Source organism: Macrobrachium nipponense, chromosome 28 (assembly GCF_015104395.2).
Source record: "Macrobrachium nipponense isolate FS-2020 chromosome 28, ASM1510439v2, whole genome shotgun sequence".
Lineage (NCBI taxonomy): Eukaryota > Metazoa > Arthropoda > Malacostraca > Decapoda > Palaemonidae > Macrobrachium > Macrobrachium nipponense.
In genome coordinates, this window is record NC_087217.1 from 63,471,675 (window position 1) to 63,494,402 (window position 22,728).

Below are 22,728 nucleotides of genomic sequence, written 5' to 3' on the forward strand. Positions count from 1 at the left end.
GAAATGAAAAAACTGAGCAGTCAATTACATACTACGTAGTTACGAAGTTGTCAACAATACATTTCTTGAGGCAATTATCTAGTTTATATTGTTCATTGCTAATATTAAAAACGCAACATGACATTTTATTAAGCTAGATACAATTATGTTTCTTTTGATATCTCTAAGGAATTATATTTCCTTTGTAGAGATATTTAAAGAAACATTATAGAACCCAGCTTAATCAAATATGTCATGTAGTTTTTTTAGCAACGGACAATATACATAAACTAGATAACTGGCTAAAGAAATGTATTGTTAACAACTTCGTAACTAGTAGTAAATTGACTGCTTAGTAGTTTCCTTTCCGTTTGTGGTATTTATCCTTTAAGTGTATTCTAGGCTGTGGACCATTTGCTTCTTGACTAGGCTGCTTGGTTGGTCTATATTTTACTCTCTCTTTTTTTCGTGTTTACTTTTGAAATTTCGAATTTTTTTTTTATCCTATTGTTATATATTGTACCCTGATGAGGTGTATCAAGAATACAAGAAAGCGCTAGAAACTACTGCTTTTCATTTTTTCCTGTTGGCTCTTGATATACAATCTTCACGTGTCACTTGTGATCGTATAGCACGCGCGCGCGCACACACACACACACACATATATATATAATATATACATATATATATCACTTACAATAGAGGCACGATCTTTTAAAACAAGCGAAGCCAGGCATCCGTCACGATTAGACAAAGATGAATAAGAATGAACTTTTCCTCGTTCAGTGATATTTCTAGACGCTGTGAAACAATCTCGCATCTGTATACTCAGTACTCCAGGTCGTGGAGTACATTCGTTAAGTCCTGTCGCTATTATCTTTGAATACAAGCGGTAAAGAAAATATATAAGGGTTTTACGGCAGTTTTGGATTAAGCTACATTTACATTCTGGCCATAATATAGATTACCACATAATATAACATATATATATATATTTATTATATATAATATATATAATATATTAATTATATATTATATATATATATATATATATAATTATATATATTATATATTTAAATATAGATGGGGAGGGGGGGAGGACGTTGTTTGTCATATACATGTCTGCTCGGAATATAAATGTAGTTTAATCCAAAACTGCCGTAAAAACCTTTTATATTTTCTTTACCGCTTCCATTCCATGATAAAAGCGACATTACTTATAAACGTACCGCACAACCTGGAGTTCTGAATACAGATACGAGACTGTGACAGCGTCTAATAATAGGACTCCGGACGAGGAAAAGTTAATTCCTATTCATCTTAGTCTAATCGTGACGGATGCCATGCCTTCGCTCGTTTTAAAAGATCGTACTGCTATTGCAAGTAACAGACACTCTACGTGTAGAATCTCTCTCTCTCTCTCTCTCTCTCTCTCTCTCTCGTCAGAATTCCGGGAATCCTTCACTCTTTGGAGTTGTAAGTACTTCACTTCGTAAGAGGCAGAATACCCGTCACTGTCCTATCAAGGAAAATGCTAAATATAACATCCCCGTGCGTGGCTGCAGTCTTCAATAGTGACGGATCTGTTCAGTCGTCAAACCCATCGCCAGGGCTCAAGGATCGTTTCAAGGTTGGTTGATTTTTTTTTTTATCTTTTATTAGAAAAATATTACATGTCATTTACATAAGTAAGGTATTACAAAATATTAAAAAATGTACACCTACAATATTTACAAATTACTGGATTTTATTTTTTATTATTAACTAGACTTTAAAACTTTTTTTTTTTTTATGGTTTTGATGAAGACTGTCTAATAACAGCGCGAACCCTCGTTCTAAAGTGGCCGTTGAGTATGATGAACTATGAGGAGCCGGCGCCTTGTAAGATCTAATTTGGCGATGCTTTGCAAGAAAGGTTAGTGGAGGAACAAATTAACATAAGCCTCGTCATCCTCTTACGGATGACAAACATCATTTGGGGATACCAAGGTCCTTTAAATACCGCGGGCATGCCATGCCAACGTCTTTCTGAATACAGTTACCGTTTACAACATGTTTCTTGGGCCAGAAAAACTTGGTGTCTAAGAAACCGTGCATTTTTCAAATAGCCACGTAGATCACCTGACAAAGTTCACCAGTGGTGTATCTGTAGATTTATAGCAAAGAAAACGAGAACATATTAATGTCATTGGAAGAGGAAATGAAAATATAATCTCTTAACTTATGACCCAGGAAAATCGCCCTACATATTCTGAAAATGTAGACCGATAACAGCGACAGACAGACGAATGAAAAATTTTCGAAACTATACCTTAATTAAAACTAAAAAAAAAATTACATTTATCAAACCAATTTCAATTAGGCTTACCTTTAAATAACATCGTCATGCCCAATGTAGCAAGTATAGATAGCTTGGTAGATGATTTAGACAAAACTCCCTCATTGTTTTTGATCTTTCACTTCGTTCACTTTGATTTTATGGTACAGCCCTCTACAGGGATGATTCTCTCTCTGGCGGGCCCTTGTACGTATTCAAAATGAGTTGCTTCTGACATGTCTTGTAATGTTTTCTCGTCAGTATCGTAGTTCACACAGAACAATAGAGTATTGAGTTCTTTTTTACATTTGCTTTCTTCCCGTATGATCTTGAACGGTTACGTATGATTGTGACGATGATTCTGCTCTTTCTTCAGCTCACCAACGTTTTGTAACTTTTAGTTTTCTGGGAAGTGAAAATGATCGAGATGTCTTTGTCTGTCCGTCTGCACTTTTTTTCTGTCTGCCCTCAGATCTTAAAACTACTGAGGGTAGAGGGCTGTAAATCGGATATACTTGGTAGCCAGAGCACAACAACGAAACTATAACTCGTTAGTCTCGTCCACAGTAATCTTAGAGGCAGTAACAGCCATATACATACATTTATGGTAATGGTACCAAGATAGCAATTGCAGTAGTAATTGCAACATGAAGCAGTTAAGGAAGAATAAGAAGAATACGTGGTGTTCAGGCTGCAATTGAATTCATATAATCCTTTACCGCCCTAGAATGATTTTAGCAAGAACTCCCAATAGAAAGCCTACTTTGACACTGAAATACGCTAACTAAATTGAGCTTACTTTGACACTGAAATACACAAACTAAAGGACGAGCTGGTGTCTATGGCGATAAATAATCAAACTTTCATCGTCATCCACCTAAAGTTACATTTATATGAACAAGGTCAGTGAGTATCTCATCAAAAATCGTCCAACCGTTATGAAGATGTTACACAGATTTCCCACGCCGCCACACGGGTGACTGAATTACAACCTACATAAGTAAGCCGTCTTAAAAACTATTGAGGACCTTTTTCCTGATTATATATCAGGAAAAAGGTCCACAATAATTTTTAAAACGGCTTACTCGTGTAAGTTGTAATTAAGTAACAAGTACCCAGAAGCAGGATATAATTACAAAGAAACCATGGTAAATACTTGGAACAATCCATTTTCCATATTTACATATTTACAAACCTTATGTGGACTTTTTATTTCAGGTTAAAGTACAGCATGATACACAAACACACATAGTAATCAAATTTATACAGAGCAATCATCGAAAGATCTAAAGAAGAGATGCTCTCAGCACAAATATGCCATATCACAGCAAAAGAAATCTGTTGGAATCCACTTTTATTGAAGCCACGTCAACAAGGAATTTAAATCTCCATCCTGGATTGTCCCTTGATCCTCTTTCCTTATCTCTTTTGCTTAAAAGAACACGCCGCCGCCCAGATTAACAAACTGTAACCCCGCCCCCTTTTCTGTTTTTGTATATAAAGGTCTGTCAACTTCTGTTGTATTCAGTGTGAACTTGAAAACGTAGAATATACTACGAAAGTACTTGTTCTAAGTCCCCAGTTTTTCACTCACCTTTCTCCCGTGGATTTTAAGGATATTCTTAAGTACGCGTTCATTGGTGCTACAAATCTTCATATATCTATCTATCTATCTATATATATGGTTATATATATATATATATATGGATATATATATATATAATATAATATATATAGAATAACTTGATCACGAAGTATATAAAACGTGATGTTATGTATAAATAAAGGTTTTTTTTTTTTTTTTTTGCCACGAAGGAAGTACTTGGCTATCTCGCTTTTTCATTTTTTCCTTCGTGGAAAAAAACCCTGTATATATATGATATATATAGATATATATATATATATATAATATATATATACAAATATTATATACACATATATATATTTATATATATATATATATTATATATAAATACATATAATTAGTTTGTGAGTATGTTTGAGTATACATTTATGTACAGACGTATTGAGAAGACTTATGGTAATAGAATATAAGTATCAAAATAATTCCAGCCATTCCAAAGGTCGAATAAGTGGGATAGCAAGGAACCTCTTCCCTACTTCTCACGATGATCTCCGGAAAGATAATTGGGACTGGATGTTTAATGGCCATTACAGCGTATATGCTGCTATACAGGTAAGCAAGTTAAAGTCCTTCCACGATTTGATATTGTCATTAATGTTACTTATGTCAATTAAGTAACTTTTATTTGAAATGTAATATCGATAAATAGGTGATAAACTTAATAAAGCTAAGCGTATCAAAAGTGGTAAAAATTAGAAATGACATATTTGGCTTTAATTTGAACTTCAGTTACAACTAGCGCCAGATAATTACGGCAATACTTTCAGTGATCGATCAATTTTCAAAGCTGAAAATAATGCTACTGAAGTCCCTGTGACTAGTACTGTTTACACTAATCTTCTAAGGATTCAAGCGAGAAACAGCCCACATCCCTGAAACAGTCAAATGGACATCTATCTCAACATTGGACCAAGAATTTCGAGTCAATTTTTCATGCCGGTGACTAATTCTCAACCTTTTTTTAATTTCAGCGAGGTTCTGGTCACGAGACAGCAGTATTTTCCTCTACCAGGTAATTTACACCTTTCTGATATCATTGTTTGTGTTACGTTCAGTATTTCAGGTAAATTGCTCACCTGATCCTTTGAATGAAATCAGATTTTTCAAAAGCCCTTCCCAAATGCATCTGCCGTGAGTGAATCATTTTTGAAAGACTATTCCTTCTCAAAAAGTGCGCGTCTGTTGTGAATGAATACTTTTTAATGACAAATCCTTCTCACAGAGCCAGAACAGAGTACCTGGGCTAAGGAGCAGGAGAGGAGGAGGAGCATCTTAAGGGCGGCCTGTGGAGAAAACTCCTCACGAGGGACGTCAAGGAGAACCAAATACGCTCATTTAGTGGAGATGTACAAGGATGACTTAACGTTCCTTCTGGCGGATGATAAATACAAAGTTATCTATTGTTTTATTCCAAAGGTAATCTGCTGGTTACGAATCATGGGCAAATCTTATATCAAAATCGTACTTCAAAAGTTTGGAATTTTGTGAAATGGCTTCACATGAGTCTGTATTTTGTGAATAAATTTATGTAATGAATCTAGACCTCAAGAGAGATTCTATACAGTAAAAATAAGATGTATTTAGCTGCACTACGACTTGTGCATGTCAGCTCAATTGGTACTGTTCTATATGCCAAACGTAAAGCGTGTAAATCTTTCTTGTCATGAAATATGTTGGGAAATGAAGCCAAATCGCACAGGTGATAACCACAACAATAAGAAATTATCTCCGTAGGTCGGGTGCACAAGCTGGAAGAGGGTGTTTATGATACTCGGCAATATCAGCGACGCCAAGCAAGTTGACGATATTGATCTGGCTTCACCCCACTACCTCATGGGAAAAATGCAGTTGCTTCAGACGACCAAAGAGGTAAGAATGTACGGCAGTTTGCCGTCATAAATACAGTGCAAAAGTGCAGCTGATTGTAGCCGCTAAAAAGGTTAGTTTTACAGCTGGCTGTGACTTTAATAATGAGTCGGCTACGACAACGGGAGAGGCAAAAGTGCAGCTGAATGAACTAGAAAATTGGCGAGAATGCAGCTGATGAAAACGACGACACAGGTAGGAATAAAGCTGACTGTAACGACAAAAGGGTGAAGAAAGCAGCCGAATGCGGCGATAAAAGTGTTAAAAATCACCTGACAGCAACGACCGACTACAATGAATAAAGACGTTAGAATACAGCAAACTACGACAACAATAGACGAAAGAATATACTAGCCGACTGGAATAACGAACTGCACAAACAAAAGAATAAACTTTTCATTAAGTTCATTTTTTGGAGAATTGTGCATTTCATGGTACCTTGCTATCGCCAGCTTGTTTAGAAAAAGAGAATCATTGGTGTAACTAGCTTTTTTTTTTTTAATCACTTGGGTAAGGATTGTTCACAGTTTTTAAACTAAGATAAATACACATACCTTTATGCGATACGAAGGTCACGCACTAAAATGTTACGGAAATTACCGTGAAACATCCACTGTTACGATAATGCCATTACGTTTTCCAGGACGAGTTAATCGTAAAAAAGCTGGAAAATTACAAGAAATTCATCGTCGTCCGTCATCCCATCGAACGACTGGCCTCGGCTTACTTCGGCAAGATTCACCATAAAGAAGGAATACTCGAAAAGCAGCGTCTACTCCTGCCCTTCTTGTGGAAGACCAGGAAGAACGCCACTGTGATGGACATCACGTGGCCCGAGTTCGTCAGCTTCGTCGTCAGGAAACGAGGGCGCTCGGACGAACACTGGACGCCCTACGAGTCCCTGTGCCTCCCCTGCCAGATCGACTACGACTTTATCTTGAAGTTCGAAACTCTGGACGAGGACGCTGAGGGGTTGCTACGAGCCATCGGGGCGCCCGACGACTTCCATTTCCCACATCACGAGAGGAGGATTAACGCCTCTCTCGTTGGCCAGTTACAGAAGGACCTCACCACGGAACAGATGCTGGCAATCTCTCATTACTTCGGCAATGATTTTGACATGTTTGAATACAGCATACCTGCATAACAGGAATCATCTTCTGCCTAATTACTCGGAAAATATATTTTCGTCGATCATATAAACTGTCGCAAAGTAAAAGAAATGCTTTTCACTTCCAAGAAACTATAGTTACATTTCGTTGTAAAGATTCAAGCAACCATTTGTTTGTTTTATATGGTGTTTTTACGTTGCATGGAACCAGTGGTCAACGGGACCAGCGGCTTTACATGACTTCCGAACAACGTCGAGAGTGAACTAATATCACCAGAAATACACCTCTCTCATTCCCCAATGGAATGGGCGAGAATCGAACTCAAAACCACCGAAATGGGACGCCAACATCATACCAACCACGCCACTGAGGCGCTTAAGCAACCATTTGGAAGATCGCAAAAAGAACCTTTATAGTATAAACTTATCAACGAACTGATCTTATCACAGAAAGGGCGGCTTTCTTTCAAAAGAGGAAAACAAGAAAATTGCGTTTATTATTCTAAAGAAAGGTGAGCACGAGTTTTACGAGTAGAAACTAATTTCAAGCATTAAGAATTTGGTCTTCACGATTGTGAGGTAATGTCAGCTCTATGTAGGGATAACTGCCAAAATATTATTTGTTTATTTCCAAGATAATTCAAATGCCCAATGACATTTCGCAACACAACCCCCATTAAACACAAACAGTAATCATGGCGAAGCACGTAATCCCTTACCTATCAGGAAAACATGCGATTCTGGATACAAGGAATGCCGGTAAATCACAAAGTTTAAAAGCTGTTAGGATTACCTAATAGGGGAATGGAGTAGAATGGAATATAGAGTTCAGGCTACAGGCCAAGCACTGGGACCTATGACGTCATTCAGCGTCGAAAAGGAAATTGAGAGTATAGGTAGGTGTGAACGATGTAACGAGATGAAAACCTTCGCAGTTGCACTATGAAATAATTGTCAGAAGAGGGTGGATGGCAAGATGGAAGAAAGATAATATGAATGGAGGCACAGTAAAAGGAATGAAAGGGGGTTGCAGCTGAGGATATAAACTTACAGGGACCAAGGAATTCAGATCTCCGTCGTTTCTCACGTAACCTGAACCAGGTCACTTGATCCAAATCAGTCTTGACTAATGGTATAATTCCATTTAATTTAAGGAAATTGAGGCTGCCAAGCCATGTAATGAGGCACTTCCGGCTATTCAGCGTTGAAGTGAAAAAGAGGGAGTGCGAGGAGTTAGACAGCAGCACTATGCGGAGACTTAAGAAAATAAAAGAAATGAAGTACAAAACTCCAGAGGTGGAAGTGGAACTGGGAGAAAACCCAAAGTTCCCTTAGGAGTAATAATGGAAGAGGCTGGGCAGTAAGACTGTAGAAAGGAAGCGGGAATGGAGGTAAAGTAAAAGGCTAAAAAGTAGACCTAGCCGGGAATAGAACGTAATATCAAACTTCGGCCACCAGCCAAAGGGTAAAGTCATTCAGCGCTGAATGGGAAATTGAGAGTGGAAAGATCTTAAAGACGTAACAGGAGGAAACTCCCACAATTGCACTATCAACAACTATTAAGAGAAAGTGGAAAGTAGTGAAAATAAGATGGAAGAACGAGAATATGAACGGAGGTACAGTAAATGGACTACCGAAGGAACGCTGCAAACACGCTTCAGGATAGAACGCACTGTAGGTATTTAGATTAATGGTAAATTCATATGCGAAATGTAGCAAAACCCTAACGCTTTCATGGAGCAAGAGTTGGCCACAACGGAATAGAAGACAAGAAAATAATATACGATCTAATCCTCTAGGAAGTAAAAGTCCTATACTCTTTTTTCATCTGTCCATCCGCCTGTGGCGTTTGCGCATGGTAACACTGCGTCCCGGGCTTAAAATAATATCCTATTTCGAATATTAACGGTGTAATTCGCATACAGTAAATTATTAAAACACTTTTCAGTTGCAAATTTACACCCATATATCCTTTTATTTACCTAAAACTGACACATAGCGTAACTATTTAAAGCCCGGGACGCAGTGTTACCATGCGAAAACACCACAGGCGGATGGACAGATGGAAAAAGAGTATAGTCATGACGATCATACCATCTCTGAATAGCCTGCTAAATGTTGTTGTGAATTAATTCGGGCGTTCGCTATCGCCGAAACCAACTGAGAAATTGTGAGAATTTTTGAGCAGAGTCAATCTCTCCTTAAATAACGACCGTTCATCACCTCGCATTTCCTTTTTCTGGTGTGTGGTTCTCTTGTTTATCAGCCATAAGAGAGAGAGAGAGAGAGAGAGAGAGAGAGAGAGAGAGAGAGAGAGCGAGAGAGAGCGAGAGAGAGAGGTGGAAAGAATTACTGCACATTCGAAAAAATGAACTAAAGCAAAAATAAATCGAACCCTAATGTCATGGTCTTTTTCCCAGACGTCAAACGCCCAAAATATATTTTAAATAAATGTTTGAATGCCACAGCGGAAAAAAAATGGTTTATTGCTCTTCCGTTTGTTTATTTGTTCGTTTTTTTGCCTTTTGGTAAGCAAGGATGCAACAAGGGGCACAAAAGTATATATATACTATTCATGTCACGCAAAGAAGGTACTTATTCTTGAGAGAAAAAAAAATCCAAGTATGGGACTAGATCATCACAGAAGACTAAGGAAATTATTGTTTAAGGAGTTTTGGAGTTTCATCATGTCAAAGAGTTTAGTTTTTAGACACACAACCTTGGAGTTTAAAAGGGAAAAAAACAAAATTTAGAGGTCTGAAAAGTCATATAGTCTCAGTGTGGAAGTACCCACAAAAAAAAAAGGAAAAAAAGAAACTAAACAAATCAGCTGGCTCTTATGATCGCAAAGTCCAAAAGGGTGATATCCGCTCGCTAGCAAAGTAGCACATGTACCCATGGAAATCATGACAGTTGGAACACGCAGGTCAGTAACCTCGAGAGTAATAGGAAAAGCTGCACAGAGCCTTTGTTATGCTGGGATAGCAATCACCTTAAGTTCGGGGTAAAACGTAACATTACTGAATAAGGATAAGGATGATATAGGCTCGTGAACCTCCGAAACTAGGGGATTCACATCAACCGCGCATTTGATGTCTAGGCTAGTCCCTTACGACGCTCCTGATTGGCTGTTGATAAGCCAATCACAGGGCTGAAAACTCTAGAGAGACTGAGAGTTTCCTGCCCTGCGATTGGCTTATCAACAGCTAATCAGGAGCGTCGTTAGGGCGGGCCTAGACATCAAATGAGCGGCTGATGTGAACCTACTAAAACTCACTAGGGGCTTAGAAGTCCGTCCCTGCGATATATAATCTGTCTGCCAGTACTTCGTGTGTTCGAATAACGTCATGGTTGCTTCATAAATGTTATCAAGTTTACATGGACAAATCACTTTCTGATAGGAAAATGAGCGATGTTGTTTTTACACCGAGAGCTCTAGTCTTCATCCCACTCCTTTCATAATTATTGCGGTTGTATTTCGGTCTCTCCATATTCTGCTTCCCTTTTCAACAGGACTAAAATATGGCAATTCGACTAGGGTCACTAGGCGATGCCCCAATCCTTACATCTCCCCCAGATCCTATTTCCATCGGTCTGTCCGTCTGTTTGTTACAAGTAGTATTTCGGTCACTGCTCTATTGAATCTGACGATATTTCCTCCCCATCCCATGCAGTCTAGTGATTATAAGTCATGCCACCTATCCCAGATTTACGTCGTTGAATGGAATGGAATGGAATATAGAATTTATGCCAACGGTAAATGCGCTAGGACCTATGAGGTCATTCAGCGCTAAAAGGGTGAATTGCAGCAAGATAAGAGGAAAGAGAATATGAATGGAGGTACAGTAAAAGGAATGAAGTGATTTCAGCTAGGGGCCATAGGGACGCTGCAAAGGACCTTAAATAATGCCTACAGTGGGCTGCGTGAGGTGCACTGACGACACAACCCTTCTTACGGGGGTTACTTCGTTAAAATCAGCATTCCTCTGACTGCACGGCTCTCTGACTGTCGCAGACTCCAGAACGTTCTTCCTTATTCTGCTTTTTCCTACTTTGAAACTTCCTTCCTGGACGAGGCCAGGATCGACCTTTTACTTTGAAAAGAGTTCCACCCCAATTTTTTCTAGTTTGTTATGGGTCGCGGCTTGTTAGACCAACAGCTGTTTGCATTCTAAAAATATAAGGGCAAAAAAATGCCAAATGAGAGATATAACTGCTCGAATAACTGCTCGAAAAATGCGTAAACAATAACAAGAAAATGATAAAGTAGAGACGAATACTGGCGACTGGCATTGAAAATGCTGAAGACAGAAAACGAATAATCGCAGGCACGGTCTACAGATCCCGATATCTTACGAAACAAATGCAATGCTGAGTAAAAAAAAAAAAAAAGAACCACACACACAGAAATCTAATGTATGACGCCATCGGAAGAAAAACGCTGATAAAAACTCAAACAGATGAAAAAAAAGTGGAAACAGCAAAAAACGGCTAAAGCAAAAACACTCGTCAGGTGGGTGTCGGCACAATCGCAACGGCGAATGACCTTGTTTTCTTGTTGAGGTTAAAGGCGTCACCTGCAAGGCCGTGCAAGGTCACACGAGCCCGACGAACGCCCTTCTCTATCTGTCTGTCTGTGGGTCTGTCCATCGGTGTAGTCAGTCTAACGTCCGTATCAGTTTATGGGTCTGTCTATCGGTGTAGTCAGTCTATCGTCCACATCTGTCTGTCTGTTTGTCTATCGGTGTAGTCAGTCTATCGTCCATATCTGTCTGTCTGTTTGCCTATCGGTGTAGTCAGTCTATCGTCCGTATGTCTGTCTGTTTGTCTATCAGTGTAGTCAGTCTATCGTCCGTACCTGTCTGTGGGTCTGTCTATCGATGCAGTCAGCCTATCGTCCGTACCTGTCTGTCTGTCAGTTTGTCTACTGGTGTAGTTAGTCATTCGTCCATACGTATTGCACTTGTAATGCTGGCTGCAGTGAAAATGAAAGTGATGTTGAATGACAAAAGATAAGGATCATCTTTCCTTGCGATATCTTCACAACGTCTTTGTTGCTTATTCTGTGGCACCTTTGCAATGTCTTGATCGCTTCTATTTGCCATACCGTCGTAATGGCTCCCACGTCATCAGGAAACGCCTTTTCCGCATCAGCATTTACATTGATTCATTCTTTATTCCTTTTTTTATACGTCCTCATTCTCGTCAAGTTACGTAGCGATGTGGACGTGTCACTCTCGGCAATCTTATGTATTCAGCGGATTCTCATTGACGGACTGACCTTAGTTGGAAGTGAAAGGCGCCGCAGAACGTAACGAAACAATCGAATGACCATCCGTCGTGTTTAATTTTCCAGTTGGTTCTAAACAGCCTGAGACTCGTATTTTTAAATTAGAAAAGGATGAGGTCGGAATAACAACAGTGTTCCAGTATGACCTGTCTGCCAAATCTCATTGTGCCTGAAAAATGATGGAACGGTGTTACAAAACAAACAAATAATTATTCTGGTTTTGAAGTTAACTGGGCGCAACCCGAGTCATATATATTTCCAGTTTAGGGAACTGCGATTAGAATAATTGCAGTGTTTTGGTATGACGTCTTTTGCAACCTTCCCCACAGAAAAAAAGGCGTGTTTGCAAGACAGATTAGTTTGTTTCAACATTAAATCGATCTAGAATTCCTCATTGGTTCTTGATGGATCATCCTCTAATGAATTGATAAAGAGAAGTTTCAGTGATAAATCTCGTTTTCAGAAAGGCGGAATTAAAGAAATGTGATGGTCAAGTAGTCAGGGAAGAAAAATCTTTTCTTCGTTTACCTAAAAAGATCAATGCACAAACGTTACCGTACTTTCTAGATAAAAATTCCGACATATACGCACGCTCAAGCTTTTGCATATAATAATAATAATAATAATAATAATAATAATAATAATAATAATAATAATAATAATAATAATAATAATAAACAATAATAATAATAATAATAATAACAATAATAATAATAATAAAATCAAATGTATCTCCTCTCCTAATGACTCAATAGAGCAGCGTCCAAGACGATGCCTTTCTTTTGCTTAAACAGTTAAGCTCGTTAGGAATTCAGGAAGTGCATCGGGGTGACCAAGTAAGGACCGGAACGTCTTGTCATATAGCCTTCAGGTGAGAGCCCAGGCAGGAAAAGGATATCAAAATAGTCATTACTCTCAACCAGATAAGCTCATCGTCTGTGAGGCATTATTCTACGTGCTGTACGGCGGCGGAATCTCCTCTCGGCTAACCTTGATTTCAGGAGTGGATCATTTCTCTTTCGTTTGCATCGCTCTCTCTCTCTCTCTCTCTCTCTCTCTCTCTCTCTCTCTCTCTCTCTCTCTCTCTCTCTCTCTCTCTCTCTCTCGTGAGTAATCAGATCTCCGGTAAACTAAATATCATCTTGTAACAGAAAACGAGAGGTCCTTGACAAAGCATTCCTTTCTCCACAGTTATGAAAAAATTTAAAAGACGTTCTCTCCTCTCTCTCTCTCTCTCTCTCTCTCTCTCTCCTCTCGTCTCTCTCTCTCTCTCTCTGTGTGTGTGTGTGTGTGTGTGTGTGTCCCTATAATCTTAGATTAGTTCGATAGGGTATATTTTCCCTGTTGATTTACTTAGGATCAAACAATTATCCCGTCGTTTAGAAACAGACATTCAAATGGAAACGGTGTTACACGGATTTCCTTTATAGGTTTATCTGCTTTTATATTAAATAAATTTGTTTGTACAGTTTTAATACTCGTGCATGTGTCTTTATGTTTGTATTTTTACCGCATGCAAGTCCTGTAACAAAACATCGCCCAAAGAAGTGGCAATTTTAAAAGGGATAACTGGATAGACTAGAACCAGTTAGCCAATTGACTGAAAGAGGACACTCGGTTTAGGGATAACTGCATTACAAGGGAGATATAAGAATACGGACGACAAATAAAAGATGGGAATTAAAATAAAACTCAAGGGGTAAAATTAAGACTGAGATTATGACGGGGGAGAGGAAGAGAATAGTGTAAGGAGCGACTTTCAAGGCTGTGGATGGATGCCAGGAGTGGTTCCTTTCTCGATCAGACACTAGAACTGTCAAAGATCTGAAGCCTCTTGAAATTCAGAACAGTCTGAAACTGATGCAGAAATTAATATTTTTTTTTCAGACCTTCATTCTGCAGATTATAGCTTTTTACTAGTGCGGAAAGGGAAGGTTTCTATTCATTAACCAAATAACAGTAGAAGGCCAATTCAAATGTTCACCATACGAACTGCTATAATTGAGAGAGAGAGAGAGAGAGAGAGAGAGAGAGGAGAGAGAGAGAGAGAGAGAGAACCCTACAGTTCTCTGTCTTTACCCTGCACAGAATCTAAAAGAGGGAGAGAGAGAGAGAGAGAGAGAGAGAGAGAACCCTACAGTTCTCTGTCTTTACCCTGCACAGAATCTAAAAGAGAGAGAGAGAGAGAGAGAGAGAGAGAGAGAGAGAGAGAGAGAGAGAGAAAGAGAGAGAGAGAGAGAGGGAGAGAGAATCCTACAGTGCTGTCTTTACCCTGCACAGAATCTAAAAGGGAGAGAGAGAGAGAGAGAGAGAGAGAGAGAGAGAGAGAGAGAGAGAGAGAGAGAGAGAATCCTACAGTGCTGTCTTTACCCTGCACAGAATCTAAAAGAAAAGAGAGAGAGAGAGAGAGAGAGAGAGAGAGAGAGAGAGAGAGAATCCTACATTGCTGTCTTTACTCTGCACAGAATCTGAAAGAGAGAGAGAGAGAGAGAGAGAGAGAGAGAGAGAGAGGAGAGAGAGGAGAAGAGAGAGGAGGAGGAGAGAAAGAGAATGAATCCTACAGTGAGAGAGAGAGAGAGAGGAGCAGAGAGGAAGGAGGAAAGAGAATGAATCCTACAAGTGAGAGAGAGAGAGAGAGAGAGGAGAGAGAAGCGAGAAGGAGGAAGAGAGAGAGAGAGAAGAACCTACAAGTGCTAGAGAAGACGAGAAGCGGAGATGAATGAGAGAGGAGAGAGAGAGAGAGAGAGAGGAGAGAAGAAAATCCTACATTGCTGTCTTTACCCTGCACAGAATCTAAAGACAAACTAGTTTCTGCGTAACTGAAAAAAAATCTAAGAAATGAGGCGTTTGTTAAGTCATCAAAGGAAAAGAAACTGTAGCTAATTCATATATAGACACTTATGCTATATGAAAACCCCTAAAAACTTTCTCATTTTTTTTCATCAACTGGCCTGACGCAATTAACTCTTAATTTTCAAAGACAGCGACAGCTGTGGTGATGATTAAACGACAGAACAAGCACTAACAAGAAAGTAACATCAACGGAACATGAATGCTAAAGAATAGGCATGTAAACATAAAAAAAAAATAATAATAAAGCCCATTACTACTACTCTTACCAGTTATGTATATCTTAGTTTAACCAGGCCACTGAGCTGATTAATAGCTCTCCTAGGGCTGGCCCGAAGGATTAGGTATATTTCACGTGGCTAGAAACCAACTACTCTTTCCAGTAAATAAAAAAACCAAAAATAAACATCAAAGTTGACAAAATACAAATAAAAGACAAAAACACCATTAAACAAACAAACAAACGGCGAGTTAATAGTACTACAGCGGCTGTGATCAGTAGGGAAATAGGTCGAACCCGGCCACTAGGGGATTAGGCAACCGCCATCTTGAATTCAAGATGGCGGTGATTAGGCACGGGAGAATATAACCAGTTCCACCACGGGCCTTTAGAATACGCACATGACATGGGGGCGAATAACAGCAGCACACGATGGAAGAAACTGAGAAGCTCGTTGGTATTCAGTAACCACCTCTGGGGGACATTTCCTTACGGAGAAAGATCAGGAGGAAGACGGAGGAGGACGGAGGTGACGTTCAATTCAACAGATTTCACTAAGTGGTGCGTCTTGCATACTCAGCAATTTCCAAGTTTGCGTACGTCTTGCATATCTAGCAAGTTCTGAGTTTTTCGTTAGTTTACACTAGACAAAAGGAGTTTTTTCAAGTAGTTTATGGCTCATGGCCTCAGACTGACTGGACGTTTGATTTCCTTGTCATCGACCAAAGCGAATGGCGATCATTTTTGTGGCGGCCATGGTTGCTAACGAAAGCAAAGACAGCTGGAATAAGTTTCTCTCTCTTGTGGTCGCTGGTAGTACGTAAGGTCGTTTTTTTTTACGAGTTCTTTGATAGTGAAAACGTCGCTATGTATTAACGAGACTAAATCAGTGAAAATTGGTTATAGGTGAATATATATTACATATATATATATATATATTATATATATATATATATATATATATATATATTAAATATTTATTATAGTTTTTATATATTATATATATATAAAACATTTTTATATAGTATAGTATTATTAGTATCTATATTATATATATATATATATATATATATATATATATATATATATAATATTACATATAAAATATATAACAACGTGTATATATGTAGATCTGTATAAATATTATCAAAATAATAAAATCTACTTATTATATATATAATAACCACATCATTACTTAACTATATATCAGTAATTTATAAATATTATACATGTACTATAAAATATGTAATTTATATTAACATTAATTAATAAGTATGTGTAAATATATTTATTTATGTGATATATATATTAGTATATAATTATATGTAATCCATATTTCATGTAAATTCATAAGTAATAAGTATATTTGTATTAATAAAAATGTATTACATCTGTCCATATATGAAAAAAGCAAGACCCAGTATGTACCTCAACCTACGTGTTGATAATCACAACAACTTCAATATTATTCTATGTTATTCGATGAATTACCATTTGCTTCATAATAACCGCGTGCTGTCATCATCATAGATACAGAGACTGTTATAATTACTGCTGCTATTAGAAGCAGGAGCTGTAATTATGACGTCTGTTCTTACCACTACAAATCTGACTAATACCGCTATCATTAATATTGTCGTCGTTGACCTAAATGACCTATGAAGTGTTTAAGCGAGAGTGATTACAAGTGTACTGCAATTAGGCAAAATTGCACCGCCTTCCTCCGTCAGTCTAGATTTAGTTATTGCTTTTTTTGTTAGTAGGTTTATATGATAGTCGAATTGAATTGAATATAGAATTTAGGCCAAAGGCCAAGCACTGGGATCTATGAGGTCTTCAACGCTGAAATGGAAATTGACGGTAGGAAAATTTGATAGGTGTAACAGGAGGAAAGCCTCGCAGTTGCACTAGAATCAAGTGTCAGGAGAGGGTTGGAAGTAAGATGAAGAGAATATGAAAGGAAGTACAGTAAGTAGTTGCAGCTAGGGGCCGAAGGCACACTAAAGAACTTTAAGTAATGCCTACAGTGCACCGCATGAGGTCCACTGACGGCACTAACCCCCTACAGGAAGTTTATGATGATAAACTGCCGAAAGTGCGCATTCATCTTCATTACATATTACGTGAATACGTAATCACTAGTTTCCCCAGTTAAAGACTGGTTTTCCTATACTGAGAAACCGAAGAAAGTCATAAAAATTATACTGTGTATCTGTGTTATATAATTTAATGATATGAAGAGACGTTCAGTTGAAACCAAGTTTTCTCACAGCAAATGAAAATGTCTACACGAGTAACTTGGTCCTCTAGAATTTTCCCCAGATACATTAAAATGAGAATGGCTGAAACCACTTAATAATGAAAGCCTTGACACGGATATATTATTTTAATATACTTATATTTATATAATATATATACTATATATATATACTTTAAGATAGATATATATATTTATTATATATATATATATAGATAATATATATATATTTGTATAATATATATATATATTTATATTATATATAATAATATATTTTATATTATTAATAGATAAGATATTAAAAAACAATAATTATCATATATAATATTTTATATTCAACATATATATATATAATAATATATATTATATATATATATATATATTTTATACCATTATACTATATAATATATTATACATATTATACATATAATATATATAGATATCATATATATATATATTATATACATAATATATCTATATATATAGATATATAATATATAATATACATATATATATATATATATATATATATATATATATTATATATATATATATTATATATTCATATATCTATATAACTATATATTATATATATATATATATCTATATATATATTATATATAATATATTATATTATATATATATATATATATATGTATATATATATATATATATATATATATATATATATATATATATAGAGAGAGAGAGAGAGAGAGAGAAGAGAGAGAGAGAGAGAGAGAGAGAGAGAGAGAGATTGATCTTTTTTTCAAGACGTCAAAATTATTACAAGTCTGGAGTAATGTTACATAGGTTTAAATATGCATGAGATTGGGAGAGCCGAGGTAGACGTAAGAACTGTTGTAGAGTGTAGACGAATAGTAAAGTTTATGGCTTGTGAGAGTAAAAAGCAAATGCGAGGTTAGAAGCCCAAAAAGAAGCGGATATATGGGAAACTCTTAAGAGTAACCGTTTACACTTTGTATTAAGGGAAAATTACAGCTAGTTTATGTAGACCGCTAATTGCTCTTCCAATATGCAGCTGTAAAAGCAATTAAGAATTTTTATTTGGGGCAAGAGGAACTTTCCCTCCAGCTTTTCCGATTATTCTTCTTCAAGTTACTTCTTTGTCAAACTTAGCTTCTTCCTCGTACATTGTCTAAAATAATGATTACCCAAGTAGCATTTACTTTAATCTAATTGTGCAATTGTAAAAAAAAGAAAATGTTAACTTTTCGAGCACCATTATATAAGAATTATACCAATATGGAAATTTTTAAGCAAATTTTTTTGTTTGTGGCGGTGGGGGGAGGGGGGAGGGGAAGGGAGGGGGAGGGAGGGACGGGAGGGGGAGGGGGTGGAGGGGGAGGTGGAGGGATGGGGGGAAGGGGTGTGGGAGGGAGGGGTGTAGGGAGGTAGGGGTGTGAGGGGTGGGGGATGGGGGGAGGGGGGGGAGGGGTAGGGATGGACGGGGGGGATGGGAGGGGGAGGGGGGAGGGGGAGGAGGGAGGGGGATGGAGGGATGGGGGATGGGGAGATGGAGGGGGGAGGTGAGTGAGGGAGGGAGGGGGGGGGGAGGGGGGGGAGGGATGGGGGTGGATAGGGAGTTAGGGAGGGAGGGTAATGAGAGGGGGGGAGGGGGGGAGAGGGAGGGAGGAGGGGAGAGAGGGTAAGTTGGGAGTGGGGAGGGAGGGAGGGAGGGGGGAAAGGGAGGGATGGATGAGGAGGACGGGAGGGGGAAGGGGGGAGGGAGGACGGGAGGAGGGAGGGATGAATGGAGGGAGGGAGGTAGATGATGGGGGTAGTGAGTGGGAGGGGTGGGGAGGGCGGGGGAGGAGGATGGTGGAGGGATGGAGTGAGTGATGGAGGGAGTGGTGGAGGGAGGGAGGTAGGAGGGGATGGGTGAGGGAGGGAGGTGGAGGGGATGAGGGGAGGGAGGGAGGGAGGTAGGGGGGTGGGGGAGGGAGGGTGGGGGAGGGAGGGGGAGGGAGGGAGGGAGGGGCGGAAAGAACAGTTCCACATTGATTTGTGCAAACAGGCACCTCATGGGCATTTCCACGGTCTAGAAGGCACCTCATATCGAGAATGAATCACCTTGTCCAAGGTATCAAGAAGGAATACAGATGACAAGCTGTGCAAATTGAACAAATAAGCGCAAATATCGACACTCAGGATGAATGACGAGAAGCGATTTATCTAAATTAAATTTTTTTTTTTTTTTTTTTTGGCTGTGATCCATCATGCGGCACCAAGGCAGACCAATCACATCAACTCCCAGCATGAATATTTGTTCATTTCCATAATTCATCACAGTAAACACCTCATACTTTCCATGAAAAAACATTTCAATACAGTCATGGATGAACCACAACTTTAAAATTTAAATACCTCACCAATCCTCAGGCTTTTGAACAAGTCAACCAAACAAAGCAAAGCGAGTAAAGTGGCCCCAGGATAATTTGGAGAAACGCCATCAAGTTGGAGTCCTTAGCAAAAAAGCAAAGCGGTCAGGAGTACCAACATACAATAGGAAGTTATTGTACAACATGCAAGGTGGCAGGATATTCCCGCCCCCACCCCCAACACACTAAAGTAAAGTGCACCACAAATTTCTTTCAATCACGTGATCAACGCACTGATCAAACCAAGTCAGATGGACAGGTATATCAAACAAACGCCAAAATAAGTGGCAACTTAACGAACAAATGCCTTGAAGTGAGTTGGCCAGGTACACTGAACTGATGTCATATTGAACTAAGTCACCAACTCAATTGGCAAATATCACCAGTCTAAGACTTGGTGTTCTTGAACAGATGTCAAGATTAGTGATCAAGTAAACAGAGCAAATGCCTTCTCAGTCAAGGGGTCAGGTGTACTAAAAAATCAATGCAAGTGGTCTGATCCACTGATTAAACAAACGCCACTATATCAAGATTGCACTATGAGTATAAGACTGAAGTCCAGTGGCCAGAGAGAGAGAGAGAGAGAGAGAGAGAGAGAGAGAGAGAGAGAGAGAATGGTGCTGGGTGTCTCACCATACTGGCATAAAACTGAGAAATTTATAAACTGCTGCGTTGTAGTAACCCTATACTGAATACTTGAGGATAGGCAAGATCATTGTACTATTATCATAGCAAAACGGGCCTGTTTATTGTAAAAACAGTTACTACAGTCATGTTTTCAACTTTAAATTTCTGAAAAATCCATCTTAATTACAAATTTCCTAAATTACCTTTATCAAATATGTTTGTGCGGATTTCATAACTACAAAATAACGTTCGTAACTTTTATACAATTTACAGTACAATTACAATATTCTTTTTACCCTCAAAACAGTTCCAAAGTAGAGTTCCTTTTAAATTAAAGATGAATTAACAGAATTGCCTACTTTTGAACTTGAGAGATTAAACCTAAAAACTCCTGTGTTAAAAAAAATTATTTTAACTAACCTTACATAAAGCCTACTTTGCATTAAACATGAGCCGAATTACTGTCTTAAAATATAAATAACCTTGAAGTTACAGTAAAAGGTTTAAAAACTGACCAAAAGCCAAATTACTTGCAAAAACTCAACCTACTTTTGAAGTTGAAAACAAGCAATTACCTTAACCTTAAAATGCATTTTAGCTCAAATACATTAATTCTTATAAATGGCCGAGAGAAAAAACCTAATTAGTCGGTTGGTCGCCTTAAACTCCCCACTAACCTGCCCGTAGGTCTTTAAGACCTACGGAACAGGTTAAGGGCGTGGCCTCCACCCCTACAGGAGCACCGCCCCTGCAGGGGTGGAGGAAAAAAATAAAAAGTTGAAAGAAAACACTGGAACCTCACCTTTCGTTATTATGCCAAACTGGTGACTAAACGAACGTGGAGTGCGAGCGCTTTTCTTACCAAAGTTGTTTTAGAAAAAATTTCCGGGCTTCAAAATATAATTTGCGTATAATAATGTGAAAGTTTCTTGGGGCGTTCGATAAAGAAGGTATTGTACTCACGAGAATCTGGAAGTTAGGTCAAATTTAAATTAATATACTCATAATAAACTTGCATGCTAAACTTTTTAGCTTTTACTGGAGAAAGGACAAAAAATATACCCACAAAGCGTAAATTTAATCAAAGCACAACAACACATTCAATAGAAACTGTCAGCTATGTTAAGGTTTCAAGTCACATTAAATAAAAACTAACCTTCTTATGGCAGAATACTGTTGTGAACTAAAACTCTAAATAACAGCCAAATGCAACGAGCTTCTGCGAAGGAAGTCATCCCATTCACCACAACCTGGAAAAAATATACTTTTAATTGGTACAACTCTTGACCCACGAGGCGTAACATCTTTAGAATGATTAAAACTGAACAAACCTTGCTTAAAATCAACAATACCAAATGGCTTTTCGGATTAAGACGATAGTCTGATACAGTAAGAGTATCCCAACCAACTGTCAAGAAAGAATATCACATAAGTGAAACCAAGCAAGCTGAAAACTACGCATGGTAAAACAGCAAGGGACTTGACCCGATAACTTTCAATATTCGCTAAACAACTTGAAAAATCTTAAGTTAGGTTACTCAAATTTTAGAACGAATATAAAGCTTTAGGACAAATCAAAGTAAAGAAACAAATCTCAAGTTTAAGGACAAATCTCAAGTTTAAGGACAAATCTCAAGGTTAAGGACACATATCAAGGCCAAGGACAAATACCAAGTTTTATGACAACATACTTCAAACCTGGCGCATGTTTCAGGTGACTCCGATGCTTCACGTTGAATCGCATAAAGTTTGAATCCTCAATAATATTTTTACAATTAAAACTAATGGCTATTTCTACAACATAACCAGGCAATCGTCCACGAATCTTGAAAAGTCACAAAAGCAAACAAAGCAAAAACCTCCAGTGATTCGCTTCGTTGTTACAACCGAAGCGAAAACACGAGAAAGACGACTTGTTCACGATGACTGCGAAAACAATTTTCGTTGACGTCACCTTCAAGGACGACGTAGTCACGTTCTCAGGCGTTTACGATGTGCATCAGAACCAAAGACTCCTTGCCTTTTTTTTTTTTTTTTTATTTAAGGATAAATTATAAAAAGAATCTTTTATTGCTTTAATACCGGGTGCTGAATTTTACATTCTGGTAATTCCGAATTATTTTTTAGAATTTGGTTTCTTTGTATCACAGCTGAAGATTTACTT

General features: G+C 38.1%; 1 protein-coding gene and 1 long non-coding RNA gene across 3 annotated transcripts; one reads left to right on the top strand and one right to left on the bottom strand.

The window, feature by feature from the left end:
• The first annotated feature begins 1,254 nt into the window (after positions 1-1,254).
• LOC135201357 (carbohydrate sulfotransferase 11-like) lies at positions 1,255-7,011 on the top strand. 2 transcript variants are annotated; one of them, XM_064230200.1, is made up of 7 exons: positions 1,255-1,609; positions 1,786-1,894; positions 4,370-4,493; positions 4,913-4,953; positions 5,164-5,357; positions 5,676-5,810; positions 6,451-7,011. In XM_064230200.1, the coding sequence occupies exons 3-7, from the start codon at positions 4,426-4,428 to the stop codon at positions 6,952-6,954; spliced, it is 942 nt and encodes a 313-aa protein (XP_064086270.1). In that variant the 5' UTR covers positions 1,255-1,609; positions 1,786-1,894; positions 4,370-4,425; the 3' UTR covers positions 6,955-7,011. The 2 variants fall into 2 exon arrangements, with proteins under 2 accessions (XP_064086270.1, XP_064086271.1); XM_064230201.1 differs by lacking the exon at positions 1,786-1,894.
• Positions 1,795-22,442, bottom strand: LOC135201358 (uncharacterized). Its single transcript, XR_010311512.1, has 4 exons — positions 22,256-22,442; positions 21,721-21,814; positions 21,367-21,533; positions 1,795-2,125 (listed from the first exon to the last, which is right to left on the bottom strand). It is a non-coding gene; the product is annotated as an uncharacterized LOC135201358 (long non-coding RNA).
• Between the last annotated feature and the right edge of the window lie 286 nt (positions 22,443-22,728).

Bases quoted from the DNA above. Each gene is read 5' to 3' on its own strand.
- LOC135201357 (XM_064230200.1), top strand. From the start codon at position 4,426: ATGATCTCCGGAAAGATAATTGGGACTGGATGTTTAATGGCCATTACA. The intron at 4,954-5,163 runs GTAATTTACACC...TCCTTCTCACAG, and splicing joins GCAGTATTTTCCTCTACCAG to AGCCAGAACAGAGTACCTGG. The intron at 5,358-5,675 runs GTAATCTGCTGG...TTATCTCCGTAG, and splicing joins TCTATTGTTTTATTCCAAAG to GTCGGGTGCACAAGCTGGAA.